The 21,036-nt window shown below is 62.1% G+C and overlaps 1 protein-coding gene across 1 annotated transcript; it reads left to right on the top strand.

Moving 5' to 3' along the window:
* Positions 1 to 3,456: 3,456 nt before the first annotated feature.
* Positions 3,457 to 18,829, top strand: HSPA12B (heat shock protein family A (Hsp70) member 12B). Its single transcript, XM_061441092.1, has 13 exons — positions 3,457 to 3,476; positions 6,370 to 6,434; positions 8,338 to 8,438; positions 9,492 to 9,616; positions 9,883 to 10,069; positions 11,448 to 11,552; positions 11,642 to 11,758; positions 13,039 to 13,210; positions 14,355 to 14,441; positions 14,941 to 15,045; positions 16,100 to 16,358; positions 16,472 to 16,575; positions 18,193 to 18,829. Exons 1-13 carry the CDS (start codon positions 3,469 to 3,471, stop codon positions 18,825 to 18,827), a joined length of 2,070 nt encoding a protein of 689 aa, XP_061297076.1. The 5' UTR covers positions 3,457 to 3,468; the 3' UTR covers positions 18,828 to 18,829.
* Positions 18,830 to 21,036: the final 2,207 nt, after the last annotated feature.

The following is a 21,036-nucleotide window of genomic DNA, read 5'->3' on the forward strand; positions in this document are numbered from 1 at the left end:
CCTCAGCATGGCCCCAGTGCAGACCCAATACAAGCCCAGAGCTGCCCCAGGACGGCTCTGGTACAGCCCCACTAAAGCCCCAGTACAGACCCAATACAACCCCAGTACTGCCCCAGGACAGCTCTGGTACAGCCCCACTAAAGCCCCAGTGCAGACCCAATACAACCCCAGTACTGCCCCAGGACAGCTCTGGTACAGCCCCACTAAAGCCCCAGTGCAGACCCAATACAACCCCAGTACTGCCCCAGGACAGCTCTGGTACAGCCCCACTAAAGCCCCAGTACAGACCCAATACAAGCCCAGAGCTGCCCCAGTACAGCTCTGGTACAGCCCCACTAAAGCCCCAGTGCAGACCCAATACAAGCCCAGAGCTGCCCCAGGACAGCTCTGGTACAGCCCCACTAAAGCCCCAGTGCAGACCCAATACAAGCCCAGTGCTGCCCCAGTACAGCTCTGGTACAGCCCCACTAAAGCCCCAGTGCAGACCCAATACAAGCCCAGAGCTGCCCCAAGATGGCTCTGGTACAGCCCCACTAAAGCCCCAGTACAGACCCAATACAACCCCAGTACTGCCCCAGGACAGCTCTGGTACAGCCCCACTAAAGCCCCAGTACAGACCCAATACAAGCCCAGTACTGCCCCAGTACAGCTCTGGTACAGCCCCACTAAAGCCCCAGTACAGACCCAATACAACCCCAGTACTGCCCCAGGACAGCTCTGGTACAGCCCCACTAAAGCCCCAGTACAGACCCAATACAAGCCCAGTACTGCCCCAGGACAACTCTGGTACAGCCCCACTAAAGCCCCAGTGCAGACCCAGGATAACCCCAGTACTGCCCCAGTACAAACCCAGTACATCCCCAGTACAGCCCTTGTACAGACCCAGTACTGCCCCAATACAGACCCTGGTACAGTCCCAGTACTGCCCCAGTTCAGCCCAGGTACAGCCCTGGTACAGTCCCAGTACTGCCCCAGTACAGACCCAGTATAACCCTGGTACTGCCCCAGTACAACCCCAGTACAGCCCTGATACATCCCTGGTACAGATCCAGCACTGCCCCAGTACAGACCCTGGTACAGACCCAGTAAACCCCCAGTACAGGCCCAGGTAAAGCCACGGTACTGCCACACTATAGCCCCTATACAGCTCCAGTACAGCCCTGGTAAAGTCCCAGTCCAGTGCCAGCAAAGCCCCAGTTCAGCCCAGTGCTGCCCCAGTACAGCTCTGGTACAGCCCCACTAAAGCCTCAGTACAGACCCAGTATAACCCTGATACTGCCCCAGTACAACCCCAGTACATCCCCGGTACAGACCCAGTTCTGCCCCAGTACAGACCCTGGTACAGACCCAGTAAAGCCTCAGTACAGGCCCAGGTAAAGCCATGGAACTCCCACACTATAGCCCCTATACAGCTCCAGTACAGCCCTGGTAAAGCCCCAGTCCAGTGCCAGCAAAACCCCAGTTCAGCCCAGTGCTGCCCCAGTACAGCTCTGGTACAGCCCCACTAAAGCCATGGTACTGCCGCACTATGGCCCCTGTACAGCTCCAGTAAAGCCCCAGTACAGCTCCAGTACAGCCCTGGTGAAGTCCCAGTCCAGCGCCATTAAAACCCCACTACAACCCCATTCAGCCCAGTACAGTCAAAGTAAAACCCCACTGCAACCCCAATACAACCCCAGTACAGCCCCAGTACAACTGGGCACTTGCAGCCCTGCCTGCCCGGACCTGTTCCGTCCAGCCGGCCCAGGGTGCAGCATGCACACGCATGTGTGTGTGCATGCCATGGCCCTGCATGATCACGCGTGTATGTGTGCACACAGAGCTACTGAGGAGCCCACAGCGACCACCCCCAGCCCCATCCCTCCTGCCTGCAGGGAGCCCAGCACACATCCAGGCTCTTCCCAGTCCCAAACTGGGACCAGGGACTCAGGCCATGGCAGGAGGAGGAAGGAGCAGGCAGTAAGAGGGCAGGTAAGCGTGTGTGCACGGACAGGAGGGATGCAGTGAGCAGGACAGGCACTTGTGTGGTCCATAGGTGTGATCCCAATGGTCTCAATGACCACCCCACTGATCTCAACTATTATCCCAATGGTTTTGGGGATCTTGATGATCCCAACAACCTTCAGGATCCCACTCATTTCAGTGATACAAATGATCCTAGTAATCTCAATGATCCCAATGATCTCAATGACCCAAATGCCCTCAATGACCCAAATGCCCTCAATGAACCAAGTGCCCTCAATGATCCCAACTGATCTCAATGATCCCAATGATCTCAATGACCCAAATGCCCTCAATGACCCAACTGATCTCAATGATCCCAAAATGATCTCAATGACCCAAATGCCCTCAATGACCCAAATGCCCTCAATGACCCAACTGATCTCAGTGATCCCAACTGATCTCAATGACCCAAATGCTCTCAATGATCCAAATGCCCTCAATGACCCAAATGCCCTCAATGACCCAACTGATCTCAGTGATCCCAACTGATCTCAAAGACCCAAATGCTCTCAATGACCCAACTGATCTCAATGACCCAAATGCCCTCAATGACCCAAATGCCCTCAATGACCCAACTGATCTCAATGACCCAACTGATCTCAAAGACCCAAATGCTCTCAAAGACCCAAATGCTCTCAATGATCCATATGCTCTCAAAGACCCAAATGCCCTCAATGATCCCAATGCTCTCAATGACCCAAATGCTCTCAATGATCCCAATGATCTCAATGACCCAACTGATCTCAAAGACCCAAATGCTCTCAATGACCCAAATGCTCTCAATGATCCCAATGATCTCAATGACCCAAATGCTCTCAAAGACCCAAATGCTCTCAATGACCCAAATGCTCTCAAAGACCCAAATGCTCTCAATGACCCAAATGCTCTCAATGATCCCAACTGATCTCAATGATCCCAATGATCTCAATGACCCAAATGCTCTCAATGATCCCAACTGAGCTCGTCGATCCAAATAGCCCCAACAATCTCAATGATCTCTTTGTGATTTTGAGCCCCTCCCTGGAAGGTTTCTTCTTGGCCTGGGGCCCTTTGGGAGCCGCAGAGAGGAGCCCCCCCCCCCCCCCGCTTGCCTCCAGCCCCTGCTTCCATGGCGCATCCAGAGCCAGCACTGGGAGGAATGGGGGCACAAACAGAAGCGGATGGGGTGGGAGGACGTGGACGGAGGCGCCGCTGCTCCCGCGCACCGCGGCCGGGATGCCGGGGGTCCCTTTCCCCCCTCGGGGCGCGGAGGCAGCGCCGCGGGGCTCGGGTTTCGCGGCTCCTCCCGCTCGCACAACATCTGCAGCAGCTGCGATCGCGATCCGCGGCAGGAAGGCGCGGGGGAAGCGGAGGGAGGCGCGAGCGGGGGCGCTGCGGGCGGCGGCGGCAGCGGGAGCGGAGCCGTTCGGCACCGCCGGCACCCGCGGGCATCGCCGGAGCGCGGAGGGGGCCCCGACCCGTCCCATGCAGAGGTGAGCGGGGAGCAGCGCCCGAGGCGCGGGGCCAGCGGGGACCGGCTCGCCCCCGGCACCCCGCAGTGTGGAGAGCGGGCGGGGGGGTGCCAGGGCGCTGGTGGGGGCGTTGGGACCCCCCTGAGCTCCGGAGGGCCCCGTGTCCCCACGCTGGGGTCCCGGCGGGGACACCTCAATGAGGCACAGGGGTAGCGCCAGCACCGCGCAGGGGCTGTGGCTGAGGCACACCGGGGACATCCCAGCGGAGCCGCGCGATGGGGTGAATCCCACAAAGGATCCCATGCTCGACATCAACACCGAGCCCCCGGCGCCTCTCCCTTGCCTGGCTCTGCCTCCCTGAGTCCAACCCAAACTTGTTTCCTCTCCCTGTTTCCGCGAGCCCCTGCAGAGGCAGAAATGGTGGAAAGTCCTCGAAAACGCTGCTGGAATGAGCCCCGGGATCCTTCCCCAGAGCTGGAAGCTGTGGGTCAGGCAGCCCCATGTGCAGGCAGCGCGGTCACCGCCCGGGGATGGGGCTGGAGGACACCAGGGCTCCACTGACGCAGCCGATGGGAACCGAGGGACCCACTCGCTTCCTCCAGCAGGGATTATGGGATGCCAGGCTCATGGGGTGCCCCCAGACCTCAGGAGTGCCCTGGCATTGGGTGCAGGGGCTGGGTCTCCGGAGGGGGGCAGGAATCCCCTTTGTGGGGCTGGAGGACACCTCGGTCCCTTGTTCTGCTGCCACCACCACCAGAGTGGGCTGAGGCTGCTCATATTCCTCATGGGAGCCCAGGCAGGGGCTGGGCAGCTCGGGGATGGAGGCAGCCAAGAGCCAACCCCACAATGAGACCTGGATCCTGGTGGGCCTCTGGAATGCCTGTCCGGACCTTCCCGTGGCCTTGGAGGGGCAGGAATGAAGCCATCGGGTCACCACAGCCCGAGGTCTTGCTTCGCACTCCCACTCCCCGACAGCTCCCGCAGCAGCGGGATGCAGGAAGGCTCCGCTGGGAGCTCAGCCCCCAGGGTGGGGATACAAAGGACATCCCTGCATAGCCCCGTTGGGCTGGGGGGGCAGAACTGGGGTTATCCCCCCCCCCCCAGCCCTGGGGCTGCACAAGGGGTGTGCGGGACAAAGGGACACCAGGAATGCAAGCTCAGCGCTGGGCAGGGCTCCCGTTGGAGGAGACCCAAATTCCCAGCGCTGGAGGGGGGAGAACCCCTCGCAGGACCCTCAGAACCCCTTGGGAAGCCCGGTTTGGGCCACGGGATCACAGCATCCTTTAGGCAGCAGAAGCCCATCCATAGCACACCGGGGAGGCACCGAGGGCAGGACCCAGGCTCAGGGCCGGCAGCGGGCGCTGGGTTTGGCTTGGGGAGGAGCGAGGCCGCTCCCGATGAGCTCAGCGTGGTCCTGAGCCCGTGGCTCCGCAGGATGGGAGCAGCCGGAGCCGGGCGGTGACCGCTGCATTGACAGGGGGGCTGTAAAGGGTCTCCTGCTGTAAAGGGTCAGGCCTCTGGGGCCAGGCTGAGAGAGCTGGGCTGGGGCAGCCTGGACAAGAGAAGGCTCCTGAAGGGGAGACCTGAGAGCAGCTCCAGTGCCTGAAGGGGCTGCAGGAAAGCTGGAGAGGGGCTTGGGACAAGGGATGTAGGGACAGGCCAAGGGGAATGGCTTTAACCTGCCAGAGGGGAGACTGAGATGAGCTCTTAGGCAGAAGCTCTTCCCTGGGAGGGTGCTGAGGCGCTGGCACAGGGTGCCCAGAGAAGCTGTGGCTGCCCCATCCCTGGCAGTGCTCAAGGCCAGGTTGGACACAGGGGCTTGGAGCAAGCTGCTCCAGTGGAAGGGGTCCCTGCCCGTGGCAGGGGCTGGAACTGGAGGAGCTTTAAGGTCCCTTTACCCAGGTGTCCATGGGGTCTCCTCACCCCTCAGAGCATCCCAGTCTCCCCTCTGTTGGGTTAAAGCCATTCCCCGGGTCCTGTCCCCAGTCCCTGATGGAATCCTTCACCTCACCATCCCTCACCCCACCATCCCTCATCCCTCACCCCACCATCCCTCATCCCTCACCCCATCATCCCTCACCCCATCACCCCTCACCCCACCATCCCTCACCCCACCATCCCTCACCCCACCATCCCTCACCCCACCATCCCTCACCCCACCATCCCTCATCCCTCACCCCACCATCCCTCACCCCACCATCCCTCACCCCACCATCCCTCACCCCACCATCCCTCACCCCACCATCCCTCATCCCTCACCCCACCATCCCTCACCCCATCATCCCTCACCCCATCATCCCTCACCCCATCATCCCTCACCCCACCATCCCTCACCCCACCATCCCTCACCCCACCATCCCTCATCCCTCACCCCACCATCCCTCACCCCATCATCCCTCACCCCACCATCCCTCACCCCATCATCCCTCACCCCACCATCCCTCACCCCATCATCCCTCACCCCACCATCCCTCACCCCACCATCCCTCACCCCACCATCCCTCACCCCACCATCCCTCACCCCATCATCCCTCACCCCACCATCCCTCATCCCTCACCCCACCATCCCTCACCCCACCATCCCTCACCCCACCATCCCTCACCCCACCATCCCTCACCCCATCATCCCTCATCCCTCACCCCACCATCCCTCACCCCATCATCCCTCACCCCACCATCCCTCACCCCATCATCCCTCACCCCACCATCCCTCACCCCACCATCCCTCACCCCACCATCCCTCACCCCACCATCCCTCACCCCACCATCCCTCACCCCATCATCCCTCATCCCTCACCCCACCATCCCTCACCCCATCATCCCTCACCCCACCATCCCTCACCCCACCATCCCTCACCCCACCATCCCTCACCCCACCATCCCTCACCCCACCATTCCTCCCTTTCCCTTGCAGCCACCAGGAAGAGGACCCCACCATGGCCACGCTCCTGGAGCCCGGGATGCAGAACCTGCGCTTGGGTAAGGCTGGGCCCAGGGAGCTGGGGGGGGTCCCTGTCCCCATCACCCCCCATTGTCCGTGTGACACCCGGGGCCCTCTCCCTTCTCCTCCCCACCGCAGTCACCATCCCATGGGGAGCCCCCAGTGCTGCTCCTGCACGGGGGTAACCAGCACCATGTGCATTGAGGAGCCCTGGCCCTGCCGGCGCCAGCCTGAGCACGGAGGTGACGGCAAGGACGGGCTCCATGGGGGTCCCCCAAATCACTGTTGGTCCAGAGCCCACGCGCTGGGGCTGGCTCCGGACCCATGGAAGGATGCTCTGTTCCGGATGGGTCTCCGGAGCCCCACGCTCCAAGCCCGGCTCATCCCCCTGCCTGACCTGGGGGATGCTTCCCCCCCCCCCCACAACGGGGGGGCTCCGGCCTCCCCCCGCTGCTGGCACACAGAGACATCCCGAGGGACATCCCTGTTTGTCAGGGATCAAATATTCATGGCACGGACACGGATACAGCAAAAGGCACTTACGGAGCATGGAGGGACCGGAGGCGCATCCTGGTGGGGAGCAGCCGGGAGCGGGAGGGGGGGGCACGGGACAAAGCAGGATCCTGGCACCGGGACGTGTCAAGGGACGCAGCCCTGGCCGGGCAAGGAGAGGAAGCGCTGGGGGGAGCTGGGACCGCAGCCCCAGGATGGGGGGGGGGGGATCAAGTCCAGCCCCAGCCCCACAGCTGCTGCTGTTGGGGGTCCCAGAGCATCCCCAGGGCAGGCTCTGGGGCTCCCGTGCTGCCAGAGGGATTTAGGGAGCTAACAAGGGACGCACCGGGATGCTCCCTCGGCGCACAGGGGTTGCCCTGGGAGCTGGGGTGGATGCGTGGGTCCATGGGGCGGTTGGATACCCCCGTGCCACTGCCTGGCCCCCACATCCCATTCCCAGGGGTTCCATAACCTCTGGGAAAGGCGGCCCCGCTCCCCCAGCCCCCCCGGAGCAGCTGGAGCCCGTCCATGGTGATTAATCCCCCTGTGCTAATGGGAACCATGTGGCAGGAGGAGCGGAGGCGGCTCCGTGGGGCCGGCACACCGGGAATAGCCGGGAATAACCAGGAACCCAGGGCAGGGTCACGGAGGAGGCAGGGGGGTGGTTGGGGTCCGAGGGGGAGGAAGAGGAGGAGGAGATGGACACTTGCCCTGCCTCAGTGCCCCCCAGCACCTCTCATCCCAAGTTTTCCCCCCATCCCAGGGGCAATGGGGACACGGGGCTGGCAGGTCCTTGGCTCCCTGTGCTGCTTCCTCTCTGGTGATGGAGGGGGCGTTGAGCCCGTGTCTCCTCACCAGATCCTGCCCACGCCGCTGCGTGGAACCCCCCGAAACCACAACCAGGCCACCCCGACCATGGAATGGGTTGGAAGGGACCTCAAAGCTCCTCCAGCTCCAGCCCCTGCCACGGGCAGGGACCCCTTCCACTGGAGCAGCTTGCTCCAAGCCCTGTGTCCAACCTGGCCTTGAGCACTGCCAGCGATGGGGCATCTTCCCATCGGGCAAGCGCTGATGTCCCCAGGCCACAGAGGAGGAGGAGATCCCTCATTCCTGGAGCCCTTCTTCACCCCTTATCCCCCCCCATAGGCAGCGAGAGGGATGCCCATGAGCTCCCCAGTGCTAACACCAAGTGTAACTGGTTCCTGCACCTCCTGACACCTCCAAGGGCTTCCTCTCTTGCTATTTAACCAGCGCTGGCGAGCTCCTTCCTTACACTGGTTGAACCCCAGACCTGCCCTCTATGGATCCCACCGGGATCAGCGGCCATGACCCATTGGGATGTCTCCATCGCAGCGAGAGGATGCCGAGTGCTGCCCTCCCCTAAGGGAAGGGTCTCAAGGAGGATCCAGGTCCTGCTCCATCCCCATCCCTGTCCCCCTGTGTCCACAGGTGCCAGTGGCGAGCGCTGCCCCACGCCGTCCCCCCCCGGCTCCCCGGAGACCCCTCACGATAGCTGCAGCATCGCCCCATTGACGCCCTCCCAGTCACCGGTAAGGAACGGGGGGGTCCCTGGGTCTGTTCTCGTGGCATTGCCCCCCATTTTGGCCTTCCCCTGGTCAGTGGTGACCCCCCCATTGCCTCCCATCCCGGTTTCCATCCCCAACAGCAGCCCAAGGGTGGGTCAGCGTGACCCCAGGGCATCCTTTAGGCATGGGACTGCTGGGATGGAGGAGGCAGGAGAGGAGCCGGAGGAGCACCAGCATCCGTTCCAGTTTAAGTCACTGCGAGGCTGCGGGCTCAGCTCGCTCCCGTGGGCATCCCGGAGGATGGAGGGCGGCAGGGAACGTGCCGGAGCAGGGACACGTCGGAGACAAGCTCCTGAGCCGTGTTCCTGCCGGCGCTCTTCACGGCCGGCTGCCTCCTGCGCCCCGCAAAGCGGGACGTGTTAAAAGTTAATGAGGGCTTTTAGCTTCCCGTGTCTGCCCCGCACGCCTGGGAGCCTCCGGCATGGATACAGGGATCACCGTGACTTCACGGTCCCCTTGGCACCTCCACCCGCCATCGCCAGCCGCGAGACAAGGGATGGGGAGCAACAGGGGGGCCAGGAAAGCATCAGAGAACCCGCCAGGGGCATTCGGGCCAGGAAGGGTTTGGGTTGGGGGGTCCACGGGGTGGGATGAGGCTCCTGGAACAGAGATGGGGAGCAGCTGACAATGCAGTCATGGAATCATGGACTGGTTTGGGTTGAAGGGACCTCAAAGCTCCTCCAGCCCCAACCCCTGCCTCGGGCAGGGACCCCTTCCACTGGAGCAGCTCGCTCCGAGCCCCGTCCAAACCCTTTGTCCCACGGAGCTTTAGGAGCAATCACAGCATCCCCACGGAGCCTGGTGCCCGCCGAGCCTTTGCTCCATGGTCCGGAGCTGGGCAAGAGGAGGAATCGGCCCTTGCTGCCGGCACCAGAGCAAAGCACAGCATCAGCGCATCCCTTGCCCTGGTCCATGGGGGGTTAAACCCCTTACCCAGTTTTCGGGCAGCATCCAGCCCCGTTTGGGTGCGTGCCCTCGGCGCAGAGCCCATCCCGAAGGGCTTCCCTCGTGTTCCAGAGGAGCGAGGCTCGCTCGCGGCAAACCGCGTCCTTCGCCGTGGTGGTGGCCATCGACTTCGGCACCACGTCCAGCGGATACGCCTTCAGCTTCCGCAGCGACCCCGAGGCCATCCACATGATGAGGTGAGGGGCAGCGAGGCCGCCTTGAGGGGGGCAGCGGGACCCCGCCGTGGGGTGGAGGGAGCCCGGGGGATGCTCTCTGCTTCAGCCGTGGGCAGCTCCCCGTTAGGGCTCCGCTCGTTAGAGCCCCGGGGGAGCAGCGCAAGCTCCGCGCACGGCCTCGGCAGGGACCTTGCCCCGTTCTGCGTCCCTTGGGGCGCTGCCATGGGGTGAACACAGCGGGGCCGGGGCCGGGGCCGGCCTTGAGCTTCACAGGCTCCTGTTCGCAGGAAATGGGAAGGAGGGGACCCGGGGGTGGCCAACCAGAAGAGCCCGACCAGCCTCCTGCTCACGCCCGACGGCGCCTTCCACAGCTTCGGCTACACGGCCAGGGACTATTACCATGACCTGGACCCCGAGGAGGCCCGCGAGTGGCTCTACTTCGAGAAGTTCAAGATGAAGATCCACAGCACGAGCGTACGGCAGGGGGCACGGGGCATGGGGCATGGAGCATGGGGCATGGGGCACGGGGCATGGGGCATGGGGCATGGGGCACGGGGCATGGGGCATGGGGCATGGAGCATGGGGCATGGGGCATGGGGCACGGGGCATGGGGCATGGGGCATGGAGCACGGGGCACGGGGCATGGGGCATGGAGCATGGGGCATGGAGCATGGGGCACAGGGCATGGAGCATGGGGCATGGAGCATGGGGCATGGGGCACGGGGCATGGGGCACGGAGCATGGAGCATGGGGCATGGGGCACGGGGCATGGAGCATGGGGCATGGGGCACAGGGCATGGAGCACGGGGCATGGGGCACGGAGCATGGAGCATGGGGCACAGAGCATGGGGCATGGGGCACCGAGCATGGGGTATGGGGCACGGGGCACAGAGCATGGGGCACGGAGCATGGGGCATGGAACATGGGGCACGGGTCATGGGGCACGGGGCATGGGGCATGGAATGGGTTGGGTGGAAGGCTTGGAGCGTGGGGCTCCAGAGACCCATCCGGACCAGAGCATCCTTCCATGGGTCCGGAGCCAGCCCCAGTGCGTGGGCTCTGGACCAACAGTGATTTGGGGGACCCCCATGGAGCCCGTCCTTGCCGTCACCTCCGTGCTCAGGCTGGCGCCGGCAGGGCCAGGGCTCCTCAATGCACATGGTGCTGGTTACCCCCGTGCAGGAGCAGCACTGGGGGCTCCCCATGGGATGGTGACTGCGGTGGGGAGGAGAAGGGAGAGGGCCCCGGGTGTCACACGGACAATGGGGGGTGATGGGGACAGGGACCCCCCCCAGCTCCCTGGGCCCAGCCTTACCCAAGCGCAGGTTCTGCATCCCGGGCTCCAGGAGAGTGGCCATGGTGGGGTCCTCTTCCTGGTGGCTGCAAGGGAAAGGGAGGGATGGTGGGGTGAGGGATGATGGGGTGAGGGATGGTGGGGTGAGGGATGAGGGATGGTGGGGTGAGGGATGAGGGATGATGGGGTGAGGGATGGTGGGGTGAGGGATGGTGGGGTGAGGGATGAGGGATGATGGGGTGAGGGATGGTGGGGTGAGGGATGATGGGGTGAAGGATTCCATCAGGGACTGGGGACAGGACCCAAGGAATGGCTTTAACCCAACAGAGGGGAGACTGGGATGCTCTGAGGGGTGAGGAGACCCCATGGACACCTGGGTAAAGGGACCTTAAAGCCCCTCCAGCCCCAACCCCTGCCACGGGCAGGGACCCCTTCCATAGAGCAGCTTGCTCCAAGCCCCTGTGTCCAACCTGGCCTTGAGCACTGCCAGGGATGGGGCAGCCACAGCCTCTCCGGGAGCCCAGGACACCCCATTTGCTGCCGCTGCCCTTCCCGCAGGACCTCACCATGAGCACGGAGCTGGAAGCCGTCAACGGGAAGAAGCTGCAGGCGCTGGAGGTGTTCGCGCACGCGCTCCGCTTCTTCAAGCAGCACGCGGTGCAGGTAGGGCCACGGCCCCCTCTTCCCTCCTCTGCCTCCCCGCTGCCGGGGCGCTGCTCCCCGCCTCCCATCCTGGGGCTCCATCCCGCCAGGAGCTGAAGGAGCAGTGCCCGGCGCTGCCCGAGCGCGATGCCATCCGCTGGGTCATCACCGTGCCGGCCATCTGGAAGCAGCCGGCCAAGCAGTTCATGAGGGAGGCTGCATACAGGGTGAGGGTGGGGTGGGGTGGGGTGGGAGGGGATGGAGAGGGATGAGATGGGATGGACAGGGATGGGATGGGATGGGATGGGATGGAAAGGGATGGGATGGGATGGGATGGAAAGGGATGGGATGGATGGGATGGGCAGGGATGGGATGGAAAGGGATGGGATGGGCAGGGATGGGATGGGATGGGATGGAAAGGGATGGGATGGGCAGGGATGGGATGGACAGGGCTGGAATGGGCTGGGATGTTCAGGGATGGGATGGGGTGGGATGGGATGGGCTGGGATGCACAGGGATGCGATGGGCAGGGATGGGATGGGATGGGCAGGGATGGGCAGGGGTGGGATGGGATGAGATGCTCAGGGATGGGATGTTCAGGGATGGGTTGCTCAGGGATGGGATGTTCAGGGATGGGATGCTCAGGGATGGGATGCTCAGGGATGGGATGCTCAGGGATGGGATGCTCAGGGATGGGATGTTCAGGGATGGGTTGCTCAGGGATGGGATGTTCAGGGATGGGATGCTCAGGGATGGGATGCTCAGGGATGGGATGTTCAGGGATGGGATGTTCAGGGATGGGTTGCTCAGGGATGGGATGTTCAGGGATGGGATGCTCAGGGATGGGATGCTCAGGGATGGGATGTTCAGGGATGGGATGCTCAGGGATGGGATGTTCAGGGATGGGATGTTCAGGGATGGGATGTTCAGGGATGGGATGCTCAGGGATGGGATGCTCAGGGATGGGATGCTCAGGGATGGGATGTTCAGGGATGGGATGGGCAGGGATGGGATGGGATGAGATGCTCAGGGATGGGATGTTCAGGGATGGGATGTTCAGGGATGGGATGTTCAGGGATGGGTTGCTCAGGGATGGGATGTTCAGGGATGGGATGGGCAGGGATGAGATGCTCAGGGATGGGATGCTCAGGGATGGGATGTTCAGGGATGGGTTGCTCAGGGATGGGATGGGATGAGATGCTCAGGGATGGGATGCTCAGGGATGGGATGCTCAGGGATGGGATGCTCAGGGATGGGATGTTCAGGGATGGGATGCTCAGGGATGGGATGTTCAGGGATGGGTTGCTCAGGGATGGGATGTTCAGGGATGGGATGCTCAGGGATGGGATGCTCAGGGATGGGATGTTCAGGGATGGGTTGCTCAGGGATGGGATGTTCAGGGATGGGATGTTCAGGGATGGGTTGCTCAGGGATGGGATGTTCAGGGATGGGATGCTCAGGGATGGGATGTTCCCCCCTCCATCCCCATGTCCCGTTATCCCTCCAGGCCGGGCTGGTGTCCCCGGAGAGCCCGGAGCAGCTCCTGATCGCGCTGGAGCCCGAGGCCGCCTCCATCTACTGCAGGAAGCTCCGGCTCCATCAACTGACCGACCTGAGCTGCAAGGCCGCGGGCACGGGGCTGGCTCCGGAGCATCCCATTGACTCCAGCTTCCGGCAGGGTGAGCGGCACCGGCATCACCCCAGACTGGGTCCTGCTCTTCCATCCAGAGGGGCATTCCCACAGGGATGAGCATCCCGGGGAGCTCCCAGGGCAGGGAGCAGGTCTCAGTCATGGACCCGGCGCCTGCCTCCCGCTCGGCATCAGCGATGGAGCAGAGCCGCAGCCGGGGAAGCAGCGATGGCTCCCTCCCCGCTCCTCCGCCCCCGGCCCTTTTCCACGCTCCCATCCCCTTCCCTGCGGTTTTCCTTGCTCTGGCACTTCATCCAACGCGGCTGAGCCAAGGGAAAGCCTCAGCGCAGGGACAGGGAAGAGCTGGGTCCGGGACCCGCGGCATCCCCAGCTGACGGGGAAACCGAGGCAGGGCTGAGCGGGGCCTTGTGCCAAGGGGGGAAATGAGACCCCATGCACTCTGCTTCCCCCTTTCCCCCCCTATCCCCCGTTCCAAGCCCACCCGAGCCGTGCACCCCCCACGGGCTTAGCCCCTGCCATCAGCCCGACCTGCCCTCGCCGCCTCCCCCCTTCCCTTTCCCGGCATTCCCGTTTCTGCTGCCTCAGCTGGAATGTCGCTGGATCCCTCCCAGCGGCTCCCCTTGGCCCTGACCACCCCAGCGCCCCCATAGGGGCCGAGGCCTCGGGCTTCCCGATCCCACAGCGACCTCCCTGTATGGGGAGAGGATCACCCCCCCCCCCCCCGCCCCACGGAGCTCCCCCCATGTGTGGTCTGGAGCTGGGATCATCCGGTGCCTCCTGCCTTTGTCTTGGCCGGGGCCGCATCCGGATGCATGGAGCTGCATCCCGGAGGCTGAGGGTGATGGACCTGGTGCTGCATGTGCATCCCGGCGTGCCGAAAACAGGGATAACCCCACATTCCCAAAGAGCTCCTGCCCTTCCGGGTGCTTTGGTGATGGGAGGGGGGGGGGGAAGCAGAGGAAACCCCACCCGGGAAGAGGGAAAAGGGCACTGGATGTGGTGAGCTGGGGTCCCATAGGATCCTATGGGATAATGGGAAGAGCAGCAGGGATGGCTGCGTTACATCGGGTTGGGAGGGAGCGGAAAACCAGTGCATCCCACCGTGGCATTCCCAATGCACATGGGCTGCTCCCCTCCGATCCTGATGCTGGCCCTGCCGTTGCATCCCGCAGCTCGGGAACAGCTCCGGAGATCCCGTCACAGCCGCACGTTCCTGGTGGAATCGGGAATGGGGGAGCTCTGGTCGGAAATGCAGGCAGGTAGGAGAAGGGATGGCTCCATGGAAGGGCCCGATTGGATCACGCTGGGATGGGAAGAGGGGCTGGAGGGGTCACTAAGGGTCCTTGCATGGGGGTGATGCGCTTGGAGCAGTGGGATGCATCCCCTGGGGTACCCACCCCATGGGCTTGGGGCAACGGGCTCAGCCCGTTGCCCCAAGCCCATGGGGTGGGTACCCCAGGGGAGCAGGCCTGATGCACGGTGATGGGCTATGGGGTGGGGAGCACACAGGAGCATGGGGTGGGTATCCCAGAGGGTCAGGCCTGATGCACGGTGATGGGCTATGGGTGGGGAGCACACAGGAGCATGGGGTGGGTATCCCAGAGGGTCAGGCCTGATGCACGGTGATGGGCTATGGGGTGGGGAGCACACAGGAGCATGGGGTGGGTATCCCAGAGGGTCAGGCCTGATGCAGGGTGATGGGCTACGGGGTGGGGAGCACTCAGGACCACCCCCCCTCAGCCCCTGCACTGCCCCTAGGTGACAGGTACATCGTGGCTGACTGCGGGGGGGGCACCGTGGACCTCACCGTGCATCAGATCGAGAAGCCCCAGGGGACGCTGAAGGAGCTCTACAAAGCCTCAGGTGAGGGGGACACCCCAAAAGGGGGGACCCCATCATAAGGGGTTTGGGGTCCCTCGGTGGCAGCAGTGGGGTCGTGGCGCCATCTGGTGACAGCGAGGAGAAGGGCAGGGAGGGGGGACAGGGATGCTGGATGCGGGGACAAGGGGGGACAGGGATGTTGGGATGGGGGTGACAGTGGGACATGGGTGTTGGGATATGGGGGTACAAGGTGGGACAGGGATGTTGGGATGGGGGTGACAGTGGGATATGGGTGATGGATTATGAGGGTACAAGGTGGGACAGGGATGCTGGATGGGGGTGACAGTGGGACATGGGTGTTGGGATATGGGGGTACAAGGTGGGACAGGGATGCTAGGATGGGGGTGACAGTGGGACATGGGTGATGGGTTATGGGGGTACAAGGTGGGACGGGGTGCTGGGATGGGGGGTGCTGGGATGGGGTAACAGTGGGACATGGGTGATGGGTTATGGGGGTACAAGGTGGGACAGGGGTGCTGAGTGGGGGGTCAGATGGGGCAGGGATTCAGGTGGGACAGGGATGCTGCATTGAGGGGTGACGGAGGGACAGGGGTGCTGGGCTGGGGCAGGCAGGGACAGGGGTGCTGCGGGGCAGGACAAGGCCAGAAGCTGAGGCCCAGAGCACCCAACCTGGGGCCACGGACCCACCGGTGTCCCCATGTGCCAGCCGGGGCAGCACCGGGTGATGCTGGGCTGTGGGACATGAGGATGGGGGCCATGGGGATGGAGGACATGGGGATGGGGGCCATGGGGATGGAGAACATAGGGATGTGGGACATGGGATGGGGGACATGGGGATGTAGTAATGGGGATGGAGTAATGGGGATGGGGGACATGGGGATGGAAGACATGGGGATGGAGAACATAGGGATGAGGCACATGGGGACTGGGGACATGGGGATGGGGGTTATGGGGATGGGGGACATGGGGATGGGGGACATGGGGATGGGGGTTACGGGATGGGGCACATGGGGATGGAGCACATGGGGATGGGGGACATGGGGACAGTGCCCGATCCACCCCTCTGGCTCCGCAGGGGGTCCCTATGGGGCCGTGGGGGTGGACCTGGCCTTCGAGCAGCTCCTGTGCCACATCTTCGGGGCGGATTTCATCTCCACGTTCAAGGCCAAGCGCCCGGCGGCCTGGGTGGACCTCACCATCGCCTTCGAGGCGCGGAAGCGAGCGGCGGCCCCGGCCCGCGCCAGCGCCCTCAACATCTCCCTGCCCTTCTCCTTCATCGACTTCTACCGCAAGCACCGCGGGCAGAACGTGGAGACGGCGCTGAAGAGGAGCAAGTGAGGGCCTGGGGGGGGGAATGGGGCTTGGGGTGCTCTAAACTGGGGTGCTCTGCTCCTGGGAGGGGGGAGCCACTGGTGAGGGCAGGCCTGGATCTTCTCTCCTTCCCCAGTGTTAACTTGGTGAAGTGGTCGTCCCAAGGGATGCTGCGGATGTCCCCCGAGGCCATGAGCGAGCTCTTCCAGCCCACCATCAGCCAGATCATCAAACACATCGGTAGGGCTTCATGGAGTCAGGGAATGGGCTGGCTTGGAAAGGAGCAATCATGGAATCACAGCATGGTTTGGGTTGGAAGGGACCTCAAAGCTCCTCCAGCCCCAACCCCTGCCCCGGGCAGGGACCCTTCCACTGGAGCAGCTTTGCTTCAAGCCCCTGTGTCCAACCTGGCCTTGAGCACTGCCAGGGATGGGGCTCTTCTTGTTGAGCATCTTCTTGTACCTGCTACTGATCCGGTAGCCATGGGCAGGGCCTCCTCACACTGGGTGTGTTGAAGGGTGGGAACAGGCATTGCAAAGGGGGTCCCCTTGTGCCTTGGGATCCTGACACCCTCCCGCCATCACTGGGGTAGGGGCAAAGGTTGGACTTGATGACAACAATGGTTGGACTTGATCCTAATGGGGGGACTTGACTTAAATGGTTGGACTTGATGATCTCAATGGTTGGACTCTATCTCAGTGGTTGGACTTGGTGATCTCAATGACTGGGCTTGATCTTAATGGTTGGACTCGATTGTAATGGTTGGACTTGATCTCAATGGCTGGAACTTAATCATGGTTGATCTCAGTGGTTGACTTGATAATGGTTGGAATTGACGATGGTTGGACTTGATGATCTCAATGGTTGGACTTGATCTCAACGGTTGGACTTGATCTTAATGTTTGGACTTCATGATCTCAATGGTTGGTCTTAGGACTCTCAGTTGTTGGACTTGATGATCTCAATGGTTGGACTTGATCTCAACGGATGGACTTGATCTTAATGTTTGGACTTGATGATCTCAATGGTTGGTCTTAGGACTCTCAGTTGTTGACCTTGATGATCTCAATGGCTGGACTTGGTCTTAATGGACTCTATCTCAGTGGCTGGACTTGATGTTCTCAATGGTTGAACTTGGTGATAATGGACTTCTTGATCTCAGTGGTTGGACTTGATGTCCTCAATGGTTAGATTTGATCTCAGTGGCTGGACTTGACAGCGGTTGGACTTGATGATCTCAATGGTTGGATTTGTTGATCTCAGAGGTTGGACTTGATAATGGTTGGACTTAATGGTTGGACTTGGTGACCTCGGTGGTTGGACTTGATCTCAATGGTTGGGCTTGATCTCAACGGTTGGACTTAATGGTTGGACTTGATGATCTCAGTGGTTGGACTTGTTGATCTCAGTGGTAATTTAATGGTTGGACTTGACCTTAGTGGTTGGACTTGATCTGAATGGTTGGGCTTGACCTTAGTGGTTGGACTTGATCTCAATGGTTGGGCATGATCTCAATGGTTGGACTTAATGGTTGGACTTGATGATCTCAATGGTTGGACTTGACCTGAATGGTTGGACTTAATGATATCAATGGTTGGACTTGATCTCAACGGTTGGACTTAATGGTTGGACTTGATGATCTCAGTGGTTGGACTTGACCTTAATGGTTGAACTTGATCTCAATGGTTGGACTTGATCTCAATGGTTGGGTTTGATTTCAACCGTTGAACTCGGTGACCTCAGTGGTTGGACTCGATGACCTTCACGGTCTTTCCCACCCCGTTTTGCCTCGGTGACTCCACAGCCACCCCCACAGCCCCAACTCCCCCCCTCTTTCTCCCCCTTTCCCCTCCCCAGACGATCTCCTCAAGAAGCCGGAGGTCCAAGGCATCAAGTTCCTGTTCCTGGTGGGGGGCTTCGCCGAGTCGCCCATGCTGCAGGGCGCGGTGCAGGCGGCGTTGGGCGCGGCGTGCCGGGTGCTGGTGCCGCAGGACGTGGGGCTCACCATCCTCAAGGGCGCCGTGCTCTTCGGCCTCGACCCCACCGTCGTGCGCGTGCGCCGCTCGCCCCTCTCCTACGGCGTGGGCGTGCTCAACAAGTTCGTGGAGGGGAAGCACCCCCGCGAGAAGCTGCTGCTGAAGGGCGGCCGGGCCTGGTGCACCGACGTCTTCGAGCGCTTCGTGGCCGTGGACCAGTCGGTGGCGTTGGGCGAGGTGGTGCAGCGCCGGTACTGCCCGGCGCGGCCGGGCCAGCGCAGGACCGTCATCAACGTCTACTGCAGCGCCTCCGACGAGGCGCAGTACATCACCGACCCCGGCGTGCGCAAGTGCGGCACCGTCAGCCTGGAGCTGGAGGAGCTGGGCCGCGGCGCGGGCGCGCGCAGGGAGATCCGCGCCTCCATGCAGTTCGGAGACACCGAGATCAAGGTGACCGCCGTGGACGTCAGCACCGCCAAGACCGTGCGGGCCACCATCGACTTCCTCGGCAACTGAGCCCCGCGGCACCCGCGCGGGGGGCGATGCAGCTCCCGTGGGTGCCCTGGGACGCCCGTGGGTGCTCTGGGACATCTGTGGGTGCTCTGGGACATCCCGTGGGTGCTGTGGGACATCCGTGGGTGCTCTGGGACATCCGTGGGTGCTGTGGGACATCCCATGGGCGCTCTGGGACGCCTGTGGGTGCTGTGGGACGCCCCATGGGTGCTGTGGGACATCTGTGGGTGCTGTGGGACATCCCATGGGTGCTCTGGGACGCCCCATGGGTGCTGTGGGACATCCCATGGGTGCTCTGGGACATCCCATGGGTGCTGTGGGACGCTCCATGCGTGCTGTGGGACACCCATGGGTGCTGTGGGACATCCCGTGGGTGCTGTGGGACATCCCATGGATGCTCTGGGACATCCCATGGGTGCTGTGGGACATCCGTGGGTGCTCTGGGACATCCCATGGGTGCTGTGGGACATCCCATGGGCGCTCTGGGACGCCTGTGGGTGCTGTGGGACGCCCCATGGGTGCTGTGGGACATCCCATGGGTGCTCTGGGACATCCCATGGGTGCTCTGGGACATCCCATGGGTGCTGTGGGACATCCGTGGGTGCTGTGGGACACCCCATGGGTGCTGTGAGACATCCGTGGGCGCTGTGGGACACCCCATGGGTGCTTTGGGACACCCGTGGGTGCTGTGGGACACCCCATGAGTGCTTTGGGACACCACATTGGTCCTTTGGGACACCCATGGATGCTTTGGGACACCCATGGGTGATCTGGAACACGCCATGAGTGCTCTGGGGCACCCACGGGTGCTTTGGGATATGCCATTGGTCCTTTGGGACACCCCATTAGTACTCTGGGACATCCCATGGGTGCTTTGGGACACCCATTAGTGCTTTGGAACACCCCGTTGGTCCTTTAGGACACCCCATGAGTGCTCTGGGGGACACCCATGGGTGCTTTGGAACACCCTAGAGATCCTTTGGAACACCCCATTAGTGCTTTGGGACACCCCCTTGTTTTAGGACACCCATTCGTATTTTGGGACACCCACAGACGCTTTGGGCCACCCACGGGCGCTTTGGGGATGCTCATCAGTGTTTGAGACACCCATTTGTGTTTCGGGACCCCCCCAGGTACTTTAGGGCACTTCTGGGTGCTCCGAGACACCCCATGAGTGCTCTGGGACACCCATGGGTGCAAGGACGCAGGCAGACACCGAGCTGCCACCAGGCCCCTCTTGCAGGCCCTCGACTCAAGGGACACCCCAAAGCTGCTGCACCTCCCATAGGAATGGGTCGGGATTTGACTGTTAGGAAACGGCCGCCCCCCAAGTGTGGGTCGTGGCCACCAGCAAGCCCCAGAGCACCCCTGAGGCCCCAGCCCCACATCCTGCACCCACAGAGATGGATTTTGTCACACACCCCCCCCAGTGCAGCCCAGTGAGGATGGGGCAGGGACACAGCGGGGGGCCCCAGACCCCCTTGCAATGGGACTGTGCAGCACAAAGCCCCTATCCCCATCCCCATCCCCACACAGGGATAGGCTCCTGCAGCCCCTTGTACCCTTATGGGGTGCCCCTTCTCCGTCCGCCCCGTGTCCTCCATAGGGTTTAATGGGGTTGCAGCACCAGCCCCAGTGCTCCCAGGGGGTTCAATGGGGGTGAATTGGGCTCCATTCCCCCCCCCCCAGCTCCAGTTTACTCTTTACCTCTATAGGTTTGTACTTAACCCCCACACATACATGTATATGTATATATATATCTCTATATTTATATCTATATATATAGGCACATGAAGCCTCCTGTTGCTGTCAGAACTGAGCCACTGCTCCTGGTCCGTGTACCATGGGGCTCCCTGGGGGGGAACAAGGAAAGGGGAACTGGGGGGGAAAGGGAACTGGAGGGGAAAGGGAACTGGAGGGGAAAAGGGAACTGGAGGGGAAAAGGGAACTGGAGGGGAAAGGGAACTGGAGGGGAAAAGGAAACTGGAGGGGAAAAGGGAACTGGAGGGGAAAAGGAAACTGGAAGGGAAAGGGAACTGGAGGGGAAAGGGAACTGGGGGGGAAAAGGGAACTGGAGGGGAAAAGGGAACTGGAAGGGAAAAGGAAACTGGAGGGGAAAAGGGAACTGGAGGGGAAAAGGAAACTGGAGGGGAAAAGGGAACTGGAAGGGAAAGGGAACTGGAAGGGAAAAGGGAACTGGGGGGGAAAAGGG

The sequence above is a fragment of the Pezoporus flaviventris genome, unplaced genomic scaffold, assembly GCF_033815535.1.
Source record: "Pezoporus flaviventris isolate CSIRO_AGI_PZ_B2104156 unplaced genomic scaffold, CSIRO_AGI_Pfla_v1 ptg000188l, whole genome shotgun sequence".
In the NCBI taxonomy this organism is placed as follows: domain Eukaryota; kingdom Metazoa; phylum Chordata; class Aves; order Psittaciformes; family Psittacidae; genus Pezoporus; species Pezoporus flaviventris.